The sequence below is a fragment of the Callorhinchus milii genome, unplaced genomic scaffold, assembly GCF_018977255.1.
Source record: "Callorhinchus milii isolate IMCB2004 unplaced genomic scaffold, IMCB_Cmil_1.0 Scaffold6, whole genome shotgun sequence".
NCBI classification, from domain to species: Eukaryota; Metazoa; Chordata; class Chondrichthyes; order Chimaeriformes; family Callorhinchidae; genus Callorhinchus; species Callorhinchus milii.
In genome coordinates, this window is record NW_024704747.1 from 21,568,822 (window position 1) to 21,590,057 (window position 21,236).

The 21,236-nt window shown below is 39.9% G+C and overlaps 1 protein-coding gene across 1 annotated transcript; it reads left to right on the forward strand.

Annotated features, from left to right (window-relative positions):
• The first annotated feature begins 1,752 nt into the window (after positions 1-1,752).
• Positions 1,753-19,888, forward strand: LOC103176549 (serine/threonine-protein kinase 17B). The gene is made up of 7 exons (XM_042336325.1): positions 1,753-2,039; positions 6,049-6,261; positions 12,023-12,167; positions 13,320-13,446; positions 15,376-15,424; positions 15,541-15,720; positions 18,036-19,888. The coding sequence occupies exons 1-7, from the start codon at positions 1,909-1,911 to the stop codon at positions 18,298-18,300; spliced, it is 1,110 nt and encodes a 369-aa protein (XP_042192259.1). The 5' UTR covers positions 1,753-1,908; the 3' UTR covers positions 18,301-19,888.
• The last annotated feature ends 1,348 nt before the right edge of the window (positions 19,889-21,236 follow it).

Here is a 21,236-nt window from a genome sequence, read left to right on the forward strand (position 1 = left end):
ACTCTGACCCTACGCTCTGGAACTCCATCCCGCAGTCCCTCCGCCTCCCTTGCCTCCTTCAGGACCCATCTCAAGACCCTCCCCTTCGACCGCACTTTCGATCACCCTGCCCTCTACCCCTACCCTCCACTCTCAACCACCCTGCTTCCCCCCTGCCCTTCACCCTCGATCACCCTGTTTCCCCCTTGCCCTTCACCCTCGATCACCCTGCTTCCCCCTTGCCCTCCACCATTCCGACCCCCAGCTCGGGTCCGAAACCCTGACTGCCCAGCGCCTTGGGACATCCTACCGACGTGAAAGGCGCTATACAATTGTAATTTTGTTGTTATTGTTGAATCACCTCTCTTCCTCTCTACTGGTGGAGAGAGACGCACTCTCCTCACGCACACACACTGCCACTCTCTCTCCTCACACACACTGCCACTCACTCTCCTCACACACACTGCCACTCACTCTTCTCACACACACACACTGCCACTCACTCTCCTCACACACACACACACTGCCACTCACTCTCCTCACACACACACACTGCCACTCACTCTCCTCACACACACACTGCCACTCACTCTCCTCACACACACACTGCCACTCACTCTCCTCACACACACACACTCTGCCACTCACTCTCCTCACACACACTGCCACTCACTCTCCTCACACACACACTGCCACTCACTCCTCACACACACACACACACACACAGCCACTCACTCTCCTCACACACACACACTGCCACTCACTCTCCTCACACACACACACACACACACTGCCACTCACTCTCCTCACACACACACTGCCACTCACTCTCCTCACACACACTGCCACTCACTCTCCTCACACACACACTGCCACTCACTCTCTTCACACACACTCTGCCACTCACTCTCCTCACACACACACTGCCACTCACTCCTCACACACACTCTGCCACTCACTCTCCTCACACACACTCTGCCACTCACTCTCCTCACACACACACACTGCCACTCACTCTCTTCACACACACTCTGCCACTCTCTCTCCTCACACACACACAGAGCCACTCACTCTCCTCACACACACACACACACACTGTCACTCACTCTCCTCACACACACACTGCCACTCACTCTCCTCACACACACACACACTGTCACTCACTCTCCTCACACACACTCTGCCACTCACTCTCCTCACACACACACTGCCACTCACTCTCCTCACACACACACTGCCACTCACTCTCTTCACACACACACACACACTGTCACTCCCTCCAGACACACACACACACACAGTTTCTCTCTCCATTGGTTGGGCACTGAGCCAGCGGCCGGTGACTTGAGTTTGAAAACCAGTCAAGAGTGAGTGAGTGAGCGAGTGAGAGTCGGTCAGTCAGTCAGTCAGAGCACCACAGGCGCTTCAGGGGAAGAGGAGAAATCAAGTGATCGAGTCTTCGCGCCGCTCGGGGAGAAAGAAAGAAAAAGAAAGAAAAAAAAAGAAAGAAATAGAGCTACTTACTGTGGCCCCGAGAGAGAGAGAGAGAAGGCGAGAGGAGCCGTTACCGAAGGGTCCCCGCGCGAGAGGAGCCGTTACAGGATTCAGTTGAACGGCCTCTGGCGGCCGCTCGCGCTCCTCCTCCTCCTCCTCCTCACAGTTGGGCGCCGCGTGCGCCAAGGAGACGGCGGCGGCGGCGGCGGCTCGTGCAGGTGTCGGGACGGTTGGTGACTGGTTTTCAAACCGAGAGGAGGTGGTGGTGGTGGTGCGCGCTCTCTCTCTCTCTCTCTCTGTCTGTCTGTGGGGTGGGGGGGGAGGCGAGGCGACCTGAGGCGAGGAAAAGGGGAGAAGAAAGGACGAGAAGAGGAAGGGGGGAGAGAGAGAGAGAGGAAGAGGAGGAGAAGGAGGAGAGAGAGAGAGAGAGACAACATGTGTGAGAGTCGGTGCCGGAGGATGGCGGAGAGGGACAAACAGCCCGTCTTGTTCACTCGCATCCAGACGCCTTTCACGCCGGACTCCTTCCATCACAAATACACGGTGTTGGCCAAAGAACTGGGCAGGTAAGGCTGTTGCGGAGAGAGGGAGAGAGAGAGAGAGGAGGGGAAAAAAAAAGCAAACCCGCTCGAACAACCCCCCCCACCCCCCCCCCCCCCCAAAAAAAAAAACTTTAAAAAGTCAGGTCGTTATCATTTTTTTTGGACTGTTTTTTTTTGCTCTCGTCGTATTGCCATTTGACCCGTCACCCGAGGCAAGTTTTTTTTTGTGTGTGGAGGGGGTAAAAGATTGCGGAGTCAATGGTTTAACAAGGGAGATGGGATAGTGGGGGGGGGGAGAAGGAGTGTAGTTTTACTTTTTCTACCATTTTGTGACATGTTTGTTAAGTTAGTTCTGGTCTCCGCAAAATTCTCTCGAGTCGACTGCAACTTTAATGGCACTTGTGACGGAATGATTAACTACTGCGATTGTGGGATGAAAGGGGGCGGCGGATGGGTGGGAGGGAGGGAGGGAGGGAGAGAGGTGCGAGGCGTTGCTGTTCAACCCAACCGATTGCTTTCAAGGTCAACACCAGTTTGCCACTGCTAAAAGAAGCGAGATTTTTTTTTAAAGCTACACAGTGGCCCAGAGCTGGATTTCTAAAATAAAAGTGTTCTCTGTTTCGAGATGGGTTATTCCCCCCCCCCCCCCACCCCCACACCCCCGTCATCCGTAGTCTGTCGAGTAGGTGCAGTGGCACAGAGCGTCTGTTGGGAGTGTTTTTGCATCCACAGTTTTCCAGAGGGACAACTCTCGAAGCAGATCATTCGCCTTTCCTAATGCTCTGTAACAACAGCAGCAACAACAAACAACAACAACAACAAACTGCACTTGTATAGGGCCTTTCGCGTCGGGAGGATGTCCCAAGGCGCTGGATTTGTCACCCATTGGCATCAGAAGGGGTGGAGGCGTGAAGAGTTAGGGGGTTAGGAGGGTGACTGAAGGCGCGGAGAAAGGTCTTGAGACGGGCCTTGAAGGAGGCGAGGCAAAGGGACTGCGGGATGGAATTCCAAAGGTTGGGGGCGGAAAGGCTGAAGGCTTGACTGCCGAAGGCGGGCCGGGCAGGTCGGGGACGTGAAGCAGGCCAAGTGGACAGGTCGGTATGGAGTTAGCAGGTCACTGAGGTAGGGAGGAGCAAGGCTGTGGAGCACTTTGAAAGCACGAATGAGGGTTTTGACTTTGCCCTCTGGGGCATGGGGAGCCAGTGGAGTCGGACAAGGATGGGTGTGATGGGTTCACGGAGCCTAGTGTGGGAGAGGACACGAGCTGCAGAGTTCTGAGTTCTGTTACAATAACTTTGACAGAGACCCATGAATGGGAATGGGTTATGCACAGGGAAGAAAATTGCTGCAGGACTCTTAATTGATTTCTGGGATCTAAAGCTACATAACTTGATATGCCGACAATTTTTTTTACTTTGCAATCGTATAAACAGCATATACCTGCAAAGAACAACATAAAATCAATGCGTGCTATGGCTTTTAGGAGTGTGCAAAAAAGGGAGCATGATGCACTGCCCTACTTTTGTAAGCAACAAATTAGATTTGTAAAGTGCCTTTCAAGTCGGGAAGAAGTCTCAAGGCACTGGATAGTCAGGGATTTGGACAGGAGCAGGGTGTTGGGATCAGGGGTGGTGGAGGATAGGGATAGGTGGCTGGGTGGCAGAATGAACAGTCGAAGAGCAGGGTCTTGAGATGTGCTTTAAAGGAGGAAGGGAGCAAGACAAAAGAACTGTTAATATTACATTTGGTTGCCAACATAACATTAAAAAAAGTCCCTTAGTTTGACTACAGTTTGAATAAACCTCTACCTGGTTTTATGGCTCTGGGGAAGCCTGGATGAGAGTGCCAAAACTTACTGAGGTTTGGGCTGTAACGTTTCCAACTTTTCATGTGCTGTCATTCAACCATTGTGCAAAGAATAACTTCTTTAAAAAATGACAGATTAATAGCCCATTTTAAAATGTTCCAGATTGAGTTGGACTGGTACATTTTGCTACTGCTTCTTTTTGAAAACAAGTTGTAAGCAGTTTAAACTTGTGGGAAATGACAACTTAATATTTCACTGTGGTGGAGTAAGAAGTACAAATCATGACTCCAATGCTGATGTAATTTTGTGAAATGAATCAGAGTAGTTAGAGTTGCCTTCCTCTTCCTCAATTTTCTTTCAGGATTGGTTTGGAACTATTTTTTATTTTTATATTCAGTCAGATCTCTGCTGCTTTCGTAAGTCAACAAATAACATTCAGTTCACATTGAGAACCTACATGTAGGGATGCATGCAAACCAATAACATTGCCTGCCCCTGGTGTGTTATCCCGATGAGATGAGTAAGATGATGGTATTTTCTCATTGTATTTGGACTTGAACAAAATGGATACAATGAGGAAGATAATACCTGTGACAAGTGGTCGAGTTTTTCAGAGAGTTGACCTCAGAAGAATCCTCACACACCCCTGCTATTTGCTGAGTATTATAAGTTCATGCTCTGAGGATTTGCTTTTGTCAACAAATCCATTTGATAGTTGATGGGTAATGTAATAATGCTAGTCGTCACAAAGCTTTACAGATAAGCTGTCATTATGGATATGAGTGCAAGCCAAAGGTTCATAGTATATCCTTGTATATCATGATTAAAATAATCAGTTTTTTTAAATCGGGTTATAAAATCTTTCCCAGATCCCTTTTATATGTACTGTATTAGGCTACACACCTCTTGCGTCTCAAATGACTTGTTCCCAGACCTCAGAATATATAGGTGAAGAGGTGATGTTGAATTTATACAAAATCTTGGTTTGGCCATATTTGTAGTATTGTGTCCAATTCTAGTCCCCATACTGTTAAGAAGGATATAACAATGGCAAGAGTACAGCACAGATTTATGAGAATGATACAATGGCTGGCAGATTACAGCGATAAGGTAACCAGGGAATAAGGTAACAAATAGCAACTCGGGTATCTTAAAAATATTTTAGAAGGAATTACTTTACGCAGAAGATAGTGAGATTATGGAATTCCGTAGCTGAAGTGGTAGTTGAATCAGTTTGTATAGATGTATTCAAGTGGAAACTAAACCTTCATATGAGGGAGAAGGGAATAGAAAGAAATGGGAGGGAATAAGGAATGGTGAAGACTCATGTTGGGTATAAACACCAGCTGGTTGGGCCGAGGAGCCTGTTTCTGTGCTGTAAATTCTTTGGAAACATCATTCTTTGTAAGCTAAATTTTTTTTTAAAAATTCAAGTAAATTAAACCTATAGCCATTCATTTGGGTCTAGCATTTTGTGCAATTAGATTTTGCTTTGTATTTAGTCTATGAATAGTTTTTGATACTCCTGTAGGAGTGATAAGCTTTTATTATAGTTAAAACTTGCATAGTTCATCAATGTAGGAAATTTATCAAGGAGAATTGTTCTGGTTATGTTTGATTTTGGTTCTTGTTCTACTGAAACGGCACTGGCTTTCTGTTTCCTTTTGTGTGGTAGTGTAATTAGGGGAACTGAAAGTATTGATGCGGAATTGAAATGAGGTAGCCTGACTTCCCCAAAGGAGAAGTTTCTACATCTTGAACTATCCATTCTACCACCATTGCATCTGACAGGCTAGCTGGCATGAGAGCCCTACTTTGGATAGTTTGCTTCCCACCACTTCAGGATAAATAAATATTTACTTTGATATGCAACATTTGGGCATTTCAGAGCTATAGGCTAGAAACAATTTGCAAGTGCATTATCGTATGAAAACAATCTTTCTAGTGTGACCAACATTCAAAATGTTCTGCTAATCTACTGACTGCGTTTGCTAATGTAAAGCAAAGGGGTGGTCACGGCAGTTTGGTGTTGGTGCAAAACACTGGTTGATATCTTTCTCCCCCCCGCCCCCAGAAATGTCTGCTTCTGTGATCTTTCCCTCTAATAGCACATGGCCTGACTTTTTCTCCCGTTTCAAGACAAATATCCAAATTGGTATAAAATGAGAAATCATTGGTGTTAGTATTTTGCAAAAAAAAGCTTGAAAAATTACTCTTGTGTTTCAGGGGCAAATTTGCTGTGGTGAAAAAATGCATAGAAAAAGCCACAGGAAAAGAATATGCAGCCAAGTTTTTGAAGAAACGTCGACGTGGTTTGGATTGCAAAGCTGAGATCATCCATGAAATTGCTGTGCTTGAAGTGGCAAAATCAAATCCTCGTGTAATAGACTTATATGAGGTGTATGAAACAACCAATGAAATCATCCTGGTTTTAGAATAGTAAGTACTCTCGTGCTAGATGCAGGGAAATTTCAGGTTCCCTGGGGTGGCTGCTTTATTTATAATTTTTGTTCATGCTCTTTGAATGTGAAATTAATTTGCATGGATCTGTAAAGGAAAGAAGAGCCACAGGAGTAGGCTTTGAAAATGGATTCCTGCTCTACAAGGCCATTCACGGCCTTGCTCCCTCCTACCTCTCCGACCTACTATCCCCCTACCTACCTGCCCGTACCCTCCGTTCCTCTGGCTCCGGTCTGCTTCACATCCCCCGCCCCAACCGCCCTACGATCGGTGGCCGGGCCTTCAGCCTCTCAGCCCCGAGGCTCTGGAACTCTATCCCCAGTGCCTTCGCCTTGCCTCCTCCCTTTCCTCCTTCAAGGCCGGTCTCAAGACCTTCAGCTCCCCTCTCAACTCTCTACGCCCTCCTCGCCCCCTCCCTTCCCTTCCCTCCCCTCACCCTGACCATTTCCCCCCTTCCTCACTCCCTCCCTTTCCTCCCCTCACCCTGACCATTTTCCCCCTGCTCGGGTCCTGACCCAACTGTCCAGCGCTTTGGGACGTCCTCCCGACGTGAACGGCGCTCTATAAATGGAATCTTGTTGTTGTTGCTGCTTCCCACAGCACCATTTAGTTTTGTTTTGCCTCAGTGGTACCACTCTCGCTTCTTGAGTTAGAAGGTGGTGGGTTCAAGCTCCCATCACGACTTGGAATCATAAAGTATAAGATAACACTCCAATACAGTGCTGAGGGTGGATTGCATTGTCAGAGGTCCCGTCCCGTCTGTCTGTTCAGGTAGACAGTAAAGATTTCATGACACTATTTGAAAAGAGAAGAAAGTTTCTCCTGGTACCTTGGCCAACACTCTCCCAAATACAATTGGTCATTCACTCCATGGCAGTTTGTGGGACATTGTCATGTTTTACCCACGAGATACAATTAAAACCATTTTACAGTATATCCTGTGAAGCACTTTGATATGTCTTGATGATGTGATAAGGTGCTATGTCAAATGCAAGGATTCTTATTATTATCAGTTTTATCTGGCCTTCCCTTGCACATGCGCGCTGAGCAATATCATTATTTAGCATTTGCTGTGATGCATTTTGTGGTTTATGGATATACTGTTAAGGAAACTAAATAGACTTTTTTCCGTTAACCATTCACAAAGCAGTATTGACAAGATTATGCACTGACTATACTTCAGAATTTTTTCTTGCTGCTGACCACATTGGTAGAATCAATAGATTCCAGGAAAGTTCCCTGTAGTTCGATGGAATTCACCTGGGTTTCTGGTTTTATTGGCATGGAACCAGGGGAATTTCTGCTGGCTTTCACAATGATGTGCCTGAATTCTGTATATTTGCTATGGTTGCTAGATGTTTATTTTAATCAACCTTGTTAGAGCCACAAACAAAACCTGGTATGAAAGGAGATGCAAATAGATATTATTTCTTGTTTTAATGTTACTTTGGACTGGGATTGGGAAGAAATAAGAAGCACAATTGAAGAAGATTGCAGTTTATATTATTTTATAGTTATTATATGGTAAACATAAGTATATAAGTGTACATAAAAGTTAATGCGAGTAATTTGGGAATGCATTTCCAGTTCAATTGCTATTGTAATATAAATTTATTGACCATCATAGACAAACCTATGGAGGGAAGGAGGCAAGATTTGAATGGTGGAGATGGAAGAGTATTCTATATTTGGTAGTTGATTGTTTTTAGGGATCGGGGAATATATAGGTTCATAGAAATTACAAAATGGGAGAAAGCAATTCAGCCCATGACTAGTTCATCCACTGGAGATCATTAGTCTAATCCAATTCCCTGTAGTTTAACTATCATACTCTTCAAAAGTTTATCTAGGCAGAGGTTTCTTCAAGGTGGAGTGAAATCCATGATAATTCCGTATATATTTTGTGTGGTCTGTGGAGAGAGCTTGACTGAGAGGCCGAATAGCCTTTACTCATTTCATGCCTTCTTATGAAGAGTATTTTGGGACTTTGAATAGACTTGAGGAAGTCCTATGTTTAAACCATATCTCACATTTTGCAGTGCAAGTAATGTATGATACCGTGCGAACTGTATCTGATCCTATGATAATCCATGGGTGTGAAATGACACAATCATTGCCTAGCAATGTAATGATTCATTATGGTGAATTATCTACAGATTGTTTGTGGGATACATTTTAGCATTTGTGTAAAAGTGAAGCTGATTTCCAGTACATTTTATTACACTGTATTATTGACCACATTGTGAAATAATTTACTTGTGAAAGAACTCACAAAATTACAGCTGTAGGCACGTTTAGGAAGCAATGCTTTCAAAACGCTCTCATGTGTTCAATGCTCTTTATATCACTTATGTTCTGTCATATCACTTGATTGCAGCTGCTGCTGTTATGTAAACCATAACAGATTAACTTTCTAAAAAGTGAAGTAAAATATTATAATTTGGTTCTCGCTTTATTTTTGTGAGGTAAGTCATGGTTAAAAGATACAGTATTAATACCACGCCCATATTTCACCCAGGTGCTGCCTGTGTTTATATTAAGAGCCCTTCATCTCCAATATAATGCAAATTTTTGGTGGTTTGTTAAATAGTTCTCAGTGTTGTAATATTCCCCTGAAAATGTGAGTAACCCATCTCATGACATTGATGAAGTAAGTTTCATGTTTTCAGCCATTGATTTTGCTTCACGGCACAGTCACTAAATTTTACATTTAACCCTTTGAAGAGATTTTGAGACATTTTGATGATGCGATAAGATGTCAAATGCAAGGATTATTATTTTTCTTATAGGATGAATGTCGCACCTTTTTAATGCTGTGATGTGGTTGTGATTCAAAAAAAAGGAACCCGACTATTTGATAATAAAAATTGTTGTTTATTTTTATGTGAATTTTCTATACGGCATTCAGATAGGGTTTAGACTCCGGAGTATAATCACTGGCACTCACTGTTTAGACCGAGTGGCCTGGTTCCGTGCTGTATATTCTTTGTAGATAAGTGTCCCATTTGATATTTTCTTAATTTGTTTGGCTGACTGCTGGCACTAAGAGGATAGGCATGCAGCATGCCTCAGACTGGCATAAATGTCGTACAACTGGATGCAGGGGTTGCCAGAGACCACTTTAAAGGGTGTTACATGCCAGTTAATTTTTTTGTTATTAAAGAGACAATTGAAACTATCTAATAATATGACAAAACTTTATAAATTAATTTGGAATTGACTGTAGTAAAACTCAATTTTATATTGTATTGATTCTAAGTTGTACTTTTTATTCTACTATCTTGGCTGGATGTGAGCCCACATTGCAGGGGTAATGGAGAACTGTGCTAGTCCCTCTACGAGTAAGTGTTGTATTTAAATCCTCCTTTCATTTTTTTTAAATTTGGACTTCTTGAACAACTTCACCACAACTGGATAATTTCCAAGTCCTTTGGTTCACATTATTTCCATGAGCATTAAGCCTTATGGATGAATAAATACTGATGCAATTGGTCCTGCACATCACACTTGCATAAAAATCAAGAGAAGGAAAGCGTGCCATTCTATTTTACAGTTTAATTGGGCGTATTATCAAAAGTTGATTTTTGTTGTAAATGTTTTTATGGTACCAGTTTATGTATTTGTATTTAGGTGGTCTGGCTTTTTGAAAGAGATATTGTTCAAATTAATTACAGTTCTGTGTTTTGCTCAGTAGCTTTCTAAATAATGGGACTGACTTGGCACTATCTTAAAAGAACCTGTATGTACTCGGTTGTGTTGTGTTTGAAAAGTACTATGGAGGCCTTTTAACACCTAACCACAAATAATCCAGCTGATTGGTGATTACATATGCTTAATGCTAACTTATCAAAATTCATCTATATTTGAATATTTTTCCTCCATTGATAAATGCAATTTCAAACCTTAGGTATTGCTGTATAAACATTAATATTTATTGAACCTATATTGAGCATTTTGCCAAAATCAGCATGTCTAAAATGCTACATAAATAGAGTGAAACTAGTGCATTTCTCCCATGTGTTTAACATGCAGAATGTTCAAATTCCCTTTAAATGAGAGTTAGATTAAAACTTATTCCCTCTTTCCCTCGCCTGGTTCAAGGGCCGTCTGAAGATGTACCTCTTCGACCGCACTTTTGGTCATGTTTCCCCTCCCCATACCATTGTATTCCCTCCCTTAGCTTAGATGCCCAGCTGGTGTTGTACTGTAAATGTATTCATTCTCTTACCTTGTTAAATTATAGCTGTTTATTAGTTGTTGCCTGAATTATCTAAGTTTTAATATTTTTGCTCCACAAGTCCTTTGTATTCTTAGCCAAAATAAAGTTAACAGTACAAAACCATTTCAGAGATGCTTAAGATAAGATTGACAGGTTGATTGTTAAGAAAACTTCTTTCTAACTAGGTAAGAGTATTTCAAGAACCATATTGGTTGAAACATTTTGGGTGCACAACTGTTGTAGCCTTTCAGCTGAATCACATCAGATCAGTTACTTGCCCAGAGGGCAGAGAGCATTTGACCATTCAAATGAAAACGCCTCTATGGGGGAAATTGAATGTGTAGTGCTACAAGATCCGCGGTTGCATTTTGCTTTCCAAATTCATTTTCTTTGTTGCATCAAAGCAAATCTAGCAAAAACTTTGAAAAGAAGCAGCAAAATTAACAGTTTTAAAAAATAAGATTAGCAGTGAACTGAAGAACGATTTGTTAGAAGATATGGTTAGAGCAAAATAGTCTTTATAATTAGGCAAATTTTAACTGTTTAACCCAAATAGATAGCAGGCCTAATCTAGGTGAACTACAGTAAAACGCGCATAAGGCTGATCTGTAAAATCGTATAATCGGTGAAGTCATGCATTTGCCCAGCTCCTGTTCAAGAGTTTATATTCTATGCAAGTTTGACATAATTCATGCTTTGCATAAGTCATGTTAAATATATGATCCCATCTGATACAACTTATATGAGGTTTATTGTATATGTATACTGACTGTTTCCTCACTGGTGTAGAAGTTGATCCTCTTAGTACATGAACGATAGTTTCTGCATTAAGTTAAAGCTGTAGATTCAATAGGAGGGGAAACTAAAAATTGGCAGGCATGTGACATTGATTTTTAACTATCAAGTGTTCCCACACTGAATTGTGTTAGTTAAAATCGACATAGTAGTCATACCAACTGCTAGTTTTTGCTGAAACATATCATTATATTTGTTCTTTTCTGCAGTATGGAACTATATCCCTCATTCAATTAAAACGCATTGCCTTTCATAGTCATTTATCTGGAATTTATTTTATAGCCTACTTGATGGAAAACTCTTGCAGCCAAGTGCTCTAATTTCCTTTGACAAAGAGAAATGTGAGATCTTATGGAAACATAAATTTAATATGTTGAGCTTGCCAAGCATGAGTTTCACTAACCCACAGATGAGTATGAGTTGCTGCTTTGACCAAATTAGAATTTTAGTTATAAATGGGTTGTCGGAGAGGGAAAATGAGTTATCCAGATCTGATTGCCCAGAATGAAGTTTCATTTTGACTTTATAAAGTAGTCTAACAAGAGCAATGAATAAGGGGGGAATGGAGGAGGAGAAAGAGAAATGATTAGGATCAATGGAGGTGCCTGTGGAGTATAAACATTTGGAATGGGCCAGTTGGGCTGAATGGCCTGTTTTGGTACTGTACAGTCTATGTAATTCTATGTAAATTATACTGTTTTGCTTTTACATATTTCTCTCTTCTAGTGCTGCTGGTGGAGAACTCTTTAGCCTTTGTGTGGCTGACCCAGAAGAAACTTCATCAGAAAATGATGTAATCAGACTCGTTAGACAGATCATTGAAGGTGTAAACTTCCTACACCAAAACAATATTGTACACCTGGATTTAAAGGTATGATCTTTTGGTTGATTTTTAGAGTATTGCTAATTACCTTCTTAGTGGGACAGTGACAACTTTCTTAACATAATGTGATTTATTAAAACAATTCAGAGACTTTTTAAACAAGCACCCAAATGTAAAGGGGGACTGGAGTGTGCTTTAAAGTGAACACAAATTGTAAAAAAAAAACTCCTTGAGTTGACTTGTTTTGTGTTTTGCACCTGGAAATATGGCTCATGTATAATTTGTTTTGAAACCTTCATAGGATATTTATTTTTTGTTATCTTTTTGAGAGATTTATTAACATGCACTTGTATTTTGTAACAAGTGTGATCTAAAACTGCTGTGAACTGTTTATTTGGTTCACATGGAAGACTTTAGTATTTTGTGTTTGCTATTTTATTAAAATACTGTTCTATTACATTGAAATATGATTTTTTGTAAAGGACTTTGAAACCATTGCAGCTACCCAAAGGCTGCTACCCATGTATGCAAACACCTTTTCTTAAGAGAACAACTGTACTGTATCCCCTCCCTTCCTCTGAGGAAACTCTACCAATAATTGTGGAAAGTTAAGAAAATCCTAGGATGACAAACCTATCATTTATTTTGTTTTTCCATCCCCAGTATAAGGAAGTGGTTATCCACTGCTCATAATAGCCCGTAGCAGAGATTTATTACAGCGGTTGTAATTGAAGGTCCTAGTTTTTGTTAAAAGAGGGTGTGTGTGTTTTGGCGGTGGGACAGAGATGGGGCAAACTACATGTCGAGTGTAACTTTCAAGTGGTCAGATTGTAGGCTCTGATATTGTTATTTGAAATCCTTGGAAGAATGCCTTGGTAAATAAAGTAAGTGAGCTGCTTCAGCTGCCTGCTAGGTTAGCCCTGGGATAATTTTCTTTCTGCATGGCAGTGAAGCTTAAGTTGGGAAGTATGAGGCTGAATATGAAACACTGTTCTGGTGATACATCTCTGCAAGAGTTGAAACATTGCACAATGCACAAAAATAACAAATATGCTCACAGTGTGGATAATTATTGTTTTGTAAGTTGGACCCTTGCTGATGATTTTTAAATTTGAAACGCGGAACTATAATCTATTACGTAAAGTAAGAATTCTTTAACCAAGCTGTTGTGTATTGAACTTTATCTACTTTCTTTTGTAGCCTCAGAATATTTTATTATCCAGCTCACCTCCTCTGGGCGATATAAAGATAGTTGACTTTGGCTTGTCCAGAAGAGTTGGCAGTGCTGGTGAGTTAAGGGAAATCACAGGAACGCCAGAGTATGTCGGTAAGAGGAACTTTCATAAAAACGAGAATTCTATTATGAGACATTTAAGTTTGCTTTCTAACAAGACAAGCTGTAAATGTATAGCAAATTGGGTCTTACTTTGCTGACAAAATACACAGTTACAGTTTACAGTAAATCCTGTGAAATGATTTTAGATGACCTCCTGATCGTAAAGGCCCTATATATCGAATGCCAGGATTATTTATTATTATTATTACCTCTGCATCAGAATATTGTAGTATCAGATCATATTTGAGGCTGACATTTGGTGCAGTACGGAGGAGCACTGCATTGCAGAAGAAAGGCTTTTGAACTAGCTAGATCTAGCTTTTGAAATGTGAAGCTGCAGGATCAACAACAAGAACAAGATTCCATTTATTGAGCGCCTTTCATGTCGGGAGGACGTCCCAAGGTGCTGTACAGTTGGGTCAGGACCCGAGCAAGGGGGAAATGGTCAGGGTGAGGGGAGGGAAGGGAGGGAGCGAGGAGGGGGTAGAGAGTCGAGAGGGGAGCTGAAGGCTCGGTCAAAGAGAAAGGTCTTTAGACCGGCCTTGAAGGAGGAAAGGGAGGAGGCAAGGCAAAGGCACTGGGGGATAGAGTTCCAGAGCCTAGCGGCTGAGAGGCTGAAGGCCCGGCCACCGATGGTAGGGCGGTTGGGGCGGGGGATGTGGAGCAGACCGGAGCCAGAGGAACAGAGGGTACGGGCAGATAGGTAGGGGGATAGTAAGTCGGAGAGGTAGGAGGGAGCAAGGCCGTGAATGGCCTTGCAGGTGAGGATGAGGATCTTGAATTCGATCCTCTGGGGGATGGGGAGCCAGTGGAGGCGAGAGAGGGTGGGAGTGATGTGGTCCCGAAGCCTCAGGATCAGTAGCTTTCTTGCACCAACTGCTAGTTAACATTCCAGGAAACTGAAAAATTGATACGATTTGTAATCACTTATGGCAGAAGCTGTTTGAATAAAGCATTCCTGACTTACTGCCTGTGCATACAATTGCTTGGCAGTGCATGCACTAGTTCCAGCATACATTCATTGAGTCAGTGTCCTTTCTAGTCTGTTGGCGAAATGTATTTTTTTCATGTTTGTTTCTAAACCTTGACTAGTATACTTTAACATTGATTTACATATAGCAAAAGATCTGACCCTTTTCCTACAAAATAAACCCAAAATCCTCTGGTATATTGTGCAGAGACTTCTAAGAGTTACAATGCGTGTCCTTTGTGACTAAAAATACTACAGCAAACTTTCACATCAATTAGATCAATCTGAATGCGAATGAGGCCACCTTTGAAACCAGTTATGTTCTGCAATTTTTGAAGCATTGTATATGGAAATTGCATAATATGACCACAATGTTCTAAGTAAATTTATCCAAGCACTATTTTTGACCCTTTCAGTTTTTTTAGTATCTGAGTAAAATGGAGCCTATTTATAGAGGTCTTGAGCACTTGAAGTACATGCAGAATTCATTCAGTAAAATTGTTGTACATGTGTTAATATTTCATCATCCCACAGTTGCTCCTGCGTAGGCGGCATGTTTTTGTGACCCTCTGTCTAGTTTGGATTAAGCAGAGCGATGGGTTTCCTCATGTGCTGGCCAACAAAAAAAGTTGCCTCGATGCTATTATTCTCCAATATACAACCACAAGGAGCTAAAGATGTTTGTCTTGAATTACTGAAAAACTGTTGTATGGGAATGGTGGCCAAGATCTAGATGTCATATATTAGAGTATTATAAATGTGTGTTTTACAATGAAGATGTGAATGTTTCACATCTAAGTCATTAACAAACTTAATTTTTTAAAATAACTATTGTTTTAGGCTGTACATTCTAAATGTGAAGTGATTAACTAACTACTATTTGCTGACTTATATAGAACTTTTTCCAGTCAGATTAATATTTTAACTTTGTTTTATTTTTTTCCGTGCAGCTCCTGAAATCTTGAATTATGAACCAATCTCCACAGCAACAGACATGTGGTATGTTGACAGCTGTATAATACTGTTAATACTTTTTACACTAAAATATGACAGAACATGTATAAATTTGTGTTACAGCTTTATTTAACCCTTTGTTGCCTCACATTGTTTTACAGGAGTATTGGAGTTTTGACCTACATGCTGCTCACAGGAGAGTCTCCGTTTCAGGGTGAAGATAAACAAGAAACTTTTCTCAACATCTCACAAGTTAACGTTGATTATTCGGATGAAGTATTTGATGGGATCTCCAAGACTGCCATTGAATTTATTGAACAACTTCTAGTCAAAAATCCTGAGTGAGTATACACACCTTTGGCAGAGAAGCAAGGTTAGACATGTATGGAAAGTTTTTTGTAATCATTTTGAGGGCATTTGCTAGGCTTGTATTTGGCATTGGAATTCACTGAGTGGCATGGAAATTAATAGTAGTTTTTTTTTACTTTAGTATTGGCTAAATGGACTTCAATAATAGTAATAATCTCAGTGTTCAACAGGCATTTTACTGTAAAGTGCAGTGACGTGTAATTTGTAGGCAAATGCTGCAGCCATTTTGCACACTGCAATGTCCCGCAAACAGCAATAAAGTAATTGACCAATTTTGTCTAGTGGAATGCTGGCCTGGACACTGAGTGAAACTGCTCTTTTTGAATAGTGCCATGGGACCCTTTATAACAGGTAGATGGGACTTCAGTTTAAATATTTAAATATATATTTTTAAAAATCCTACATATTGGCAAAGTTATGAGAGTTGTAAATAAAAGCAAATTATTTGTCTTAAACTGTGATCACAAAATCTCATGGACAGCAGAATAAAATTAGCAAACTAAGAGAGAGGTAAAATGACAAACCTAAATCTCTCAGAGTAATGGATATATGCAATAGAGTTCCACCAATAGTCAAAGGTGAGTTTACATGAGATTATGGTTCTCGTTCCGTTTGGGACCTTGGGAATATCAATTGTAAAGTCCAACTTGTCAAAGTTGATTGATATAGATTTGTAGTATATAGAATATCGTGTTTTTTTTCTTCAATTTAACTTTAGTGTTCAAATAAACAATTTAAAATTATGGTTATTTGTTCACTTTGGGGAAGTTGAATTGGTCATGACAGTGTAATTTGACCTATTCTGTCAGAAGGAGTGGTCTGATTAGGGGAAAATAACCTTTTGTCTACTCCTTGGATTACAACTCTCATAAATGCCTAAGGAAGGGGTTAATTGAAGACTTTGGCATGAAAGTGCAAATTTCAGTACACGCAACTTGCCCCATAAGAGCAATAAAACACTGGCAGTAATCCTTTTGGATATTGATATTACACTTGGTGCTAAATCTTTGATACGGAGCTCATAGCAATGTCCAATACATATCTATTGACATTCAATTAGCTTTATTGACGTGAAGAAGGAAAAGCAAGTTGGTTTGGCAGTAGTTTTTGAAGGGTCACTCCTAAAAGGTTAACCTACGTTTTTGTTCATATGCTGATAGACATACTGAGTATTCCAGGATTTTCTCTTATTTCATTTAATTAAATCTCCTATTTATGTGCTATTTGACCAATGTCATTAAGTAGCTGCCTACATTGGTAGCATTGTTCTTAAATGCTGCCAAGTTGACAAAATTACAAGTTGTGTTGCAGTGGTGATCTGTTTAAAAAAAAACTTCACTATTTCCCCACAAGATCTAGAGTTCAACTGAGACAAAATTAGTTCAGTTTTTCTCAGCAGAACGTTAGGAAAAAAGAGTAAAACGGGATATTAAAAAAAAATTCAAGAAGAGTAGAATGAAAAAGAAACCACAAAGTGAAACAGACATGAATGAGTGATTTAAAAGGAATATTCAAGCTGAAAGCAGATTGTTCTGTCCCTGATTCTTGAGTAATAGTGGAGAAATATGCATCAGTATGTTGGCAAACATGTCCATCTTGGGACAATTCTATCAAATAATTCTAATCTACTATGAGCGGATCAGCCTCCTGTTTTGTACATGCAGCAAATCCCGGTTATGGCAATTTGTATACCAGCTATTTGTAGATCTGATAGAGTATCCCAATCATTTTGATGCCAGTTGCTAATCAGAAAAGTTTCTCACTGGAGGGGCTCTGGACTAGAGATGGAATGAGAAGCTAAATGCCATCTGTACCACTTATAGTTAAAGTGCTTTATCTGCCATCAGGATTTGGGTCCAACGCATGTGTTACAAAGTCAATATAGCAAGTGCAGGATGCAGTGATTCAAATCTAAATGAACATTCTATTCACTGTTTAGGTGTTGAATTGACAATTGCAACTTGAGCCTTTAGACAAAGGGAAAACAACTGCTGGAAATGGTTGAGGCTCATGTGTTTAAGAGGCAGGTCGATGCTGTGATGAGAAAACAGGAGGGTTGGTAATCTCAAAGAATGAGGTCAAAGGGCACTTTTCATTCAAACCTGTCTTTGGGAATTTGTTGAGCTTCAACAAACATGAATTGGGGTCTGTTGACTGAAACAGTTTAATCGTTGTTGCTATTGTGCTGAGAACACAGTGGTCGTGTTTAGCTGTTACCAAATGCCCATCCTTCCTTTAAAAACAAATGTATGTTATTGGACAATAAAGTTTTTCTTTCATTTTGAAGGGAACGATCAAGTGCAGAAGTCTGTCTTTCCCATCTGTGGCTGCAAGCTGAAGACATGAGTGAACCTGTCCCTGAAATTATGCCCTATATTTCACAATCAGGAGAACAACACGCCAAGCCTTTAGAAGAGAAAAACGCTATCCGATTCGGAGCATGCAAACATGTGGATAAAGAAAATATCACTGATGAATCGAGTATTGTTTCCAAACGATTGCGATTTGATGATTCCTACAAAAATTGTCATGGGATTTCAGGGGTATTCTAAAACTGGAATGTAACAATAGTTATAAGTGAGGGTACTTGGGCAAGCGTTTTATGTTGGACTTCATCACTACGTAAAAGTGGTGCAGATGTGTTTGTAGGTAAATGACTTCCTGGTAAATTTATGCAGTAGCTCTCAATTGGGACACTGACGAGTATGCACTTTGTTATTTTGAAGGAGGGTTTATAAACTATTACAGAAAAACACTTTCTTGCACTTAGCTCCATAGCGGAATGAAAACAGGATAATTAATTTCCCAAAGTACTAGAATTATAGTTATAGGGTCCTTTGCATTGGGTTGTAAGGAGCAAATTGGAAGTACTGTAATGTCTTAATGTTCAGCTGAATGTACTATTTTCCCCGCGTAGAATGGTAATCAGGGACAGGCCACTTTAGGGCAGCTTGGTTGTACTGCAGAGCTGTAGGGCCAGTGTTGACAGCAGTTTATAGTGCTCGTATACCATGAACGGGTATGATGCAGTGCCAGCAGCAAACCAGGTTGTGATCTATTAGGTACTTGAAAGGTGTCTGAATTAATATGCAGATTGTAGTTGCAATTTGAAAATCAAGCTATTCAAAAAAAAATCTCATTGTATAATAATGCAGCTCCCTGCAGTGAAAATGGATTGTGTTGCACACTGTTGAAATTGTGCACATTGTTCAATCAAATAGGATTAAAACTGGTTTATTGATTTGTCCAAATATTGGATTCTTTCAGCTTTCAACTTAAATGTGCATTTAATAGAGACGGGCTTCATGGGGTTTCAAGCTAGTTACTTTTAGTTACGAAACAAAATTACTCAGCTTATGACTATGTAACATTATATGCTGTATTTGATACAATTTGTATTCATTTTGTTGATCTATATTTTAAGGGGAGATCTTGAATTCCAAGGGAAATATTGGAACTGGGTTCCTGTTCTACATTATATGCAATATTATTTATGCACATTAATAAACGGAAGGAATAATTGGTAGCAGAAACTTTTTAGTTTATATTATTAAGAGCTAATATTTCTATGCTCAAGATATTGATTTTCAGTGTATATATGACAGTTGCCTTATTCTATATTGCAAAATATTGAAACCAATCAATGTTTTCTGAAGTAATAGGTGAGGGTTACGAACACTTTAAGTGGCTTCTCATCAGACAAATTTATCTGTCACAAATGCGAATAATATAGTAAAATATTTGGTATATGGGAATATATAATATATAGACCTTTTATTAGCTTCTTATCAAGGTTAATCTTTTATGCTTTTGAGTATTCCATTATAACTGCTGACCATTTCAAGAAGCTTTAAGCACAGCTTCAAATAATACATCTGCAAAGGAAATGTACCTCTTTCTAGGTATTTCTACTGTTGATGTGGAAATCTCTAACCCATTTTTCCTTTGTAAAAATTAAAAACAGTAATCCCTGTTGGAGGTTATGCTGTTTTCTGTGGATATTTGACGAAGTTCACACCATTGATTTGTAATTTGTGAGCGTTAAACTTAATGTGTCAAAGTATAATCTTCTATGCTTGAAAATCTTTCTATTGTACATGTTGTAACTTGTTGCAATTGCAATAAACAATTTCTCAGGAAGTCTTTGTTAGTTCAACTTATTCATCTACATGCTATGTAAGCTGTGAAACAAACATTTTAGCAGTTTTGAAAATTTGTTTGTATAGAGAAATAATCGTATGTAAAGGAAAGCACTTTACAATGAATTGTTGCAGAGCAAAATGAGGAATTGAACTTAATCTGTATATATGCTGACCTGGCTAAAGTCAAGAACCAGCAATAACAACAAATAACCACAAATGACGATAATAGTCATATTTTAGAAATTTATTCTTTCACAGTTGTGTCCTATTTTGATACTACCTGATTTTTAATAAAATGTACATCACATCCACAAACAAAATGGAATACATCAGTTGAGTCCTGTTCCACTTTCTCCATCTGTCAAGAAGAATGTGGCTTTTATCACAACAAACTAAAAAGACTAACTTCTATTCAAATGCAAAACATTTGAATTTCATGATGAGTGAAAAGATGTGCAATATTTTCAGCACACTTCTCATACGTTTCTTTTTCATGCAGTAATACTTGGAACTGTTAAAAATGTGTATTATGTTATTCATTTTTAACCTCTTTCAGTCTAACAAGTAAGGTTGTGGTTCAGAAATGAGACTTATATACAGCATAATACAGAAAAGCAGCTGGCTGATATGGGACCTGTTGGATGACATCCATGACCCTGTGGAGATAGAACTAAGATCAGTGGGAGGAAGACTTTGCACAAGGTAAGTAAATAAAACATCTTCAGTAAAATACTGCCTTCTGACTTCAGATCAGAATGTAAATGGAAACGTCTTAAGATTATTAAGACTTGTGTTTCGAGCTTTACTTGACTATCTGCTAGGTCCTTATGGCAAAACAGATTTGGGTTTTCTGAGAGACGTTTGAATTGCCCTGGACCAAAGCAAAACATTGGATTTGAAACAAATATCTACAGACATAATTTTTCAATTGAAAGAATGGAAAATGAAGCAGTTAAAAAGGATAAAATGCATTGATAACTATCCTCTCAAGAGGGGTTCTTTCATCCATGATTACTAAAATAGATTGCTGATCCACAGTCTGAATTTTAATCTACTCCTTACTTTGTGATTGTAAATTAGATAATTAAAATTAGTTTGAACATTTTTAAAGTGTGAACTTATGAAATATCTAAGTAACGCTAATAATGCACATTTAAGTGAAAGTATGATTTTACTGTTTCTGATTTAGAACTCTGGAAACTACTAAATTAGTTTTCTAGTGGGAAAAGGCTTCTGTCTGACCTTGATGCTTTTTTTAAAAAAATGAACAATTATCTGGAAGCAGTAGTTTCCTCCGGGGCTATGACAAACAAGCAGACCCAATTCCTTCCTATTGCGCTTTAGGC

Coding starts and splice junctions, on each gene's coding strand:
- LOC103176549 (XM_042336325.1), top strand. CDS start 1,909: ATGTGTGAGAGTCGGTGCCGGAGGATGGCGGAGAGGGACAAACAGCCC. Junction 2,040..6,048: donor TTGGCCAAAGAACTGGGCAG/GTAAGGCTGTTG, acceptor CTTGTGTTTCAG/GGGCAAATTTGCTGTGGTGA. Junction 13,447..15,375: donor AGGAACGCCAGAGTATGTCG/GTAAGAGGAACT, acceptor TTTTCCGTGCAG/CTCCTGAAATCTTGAATTAT.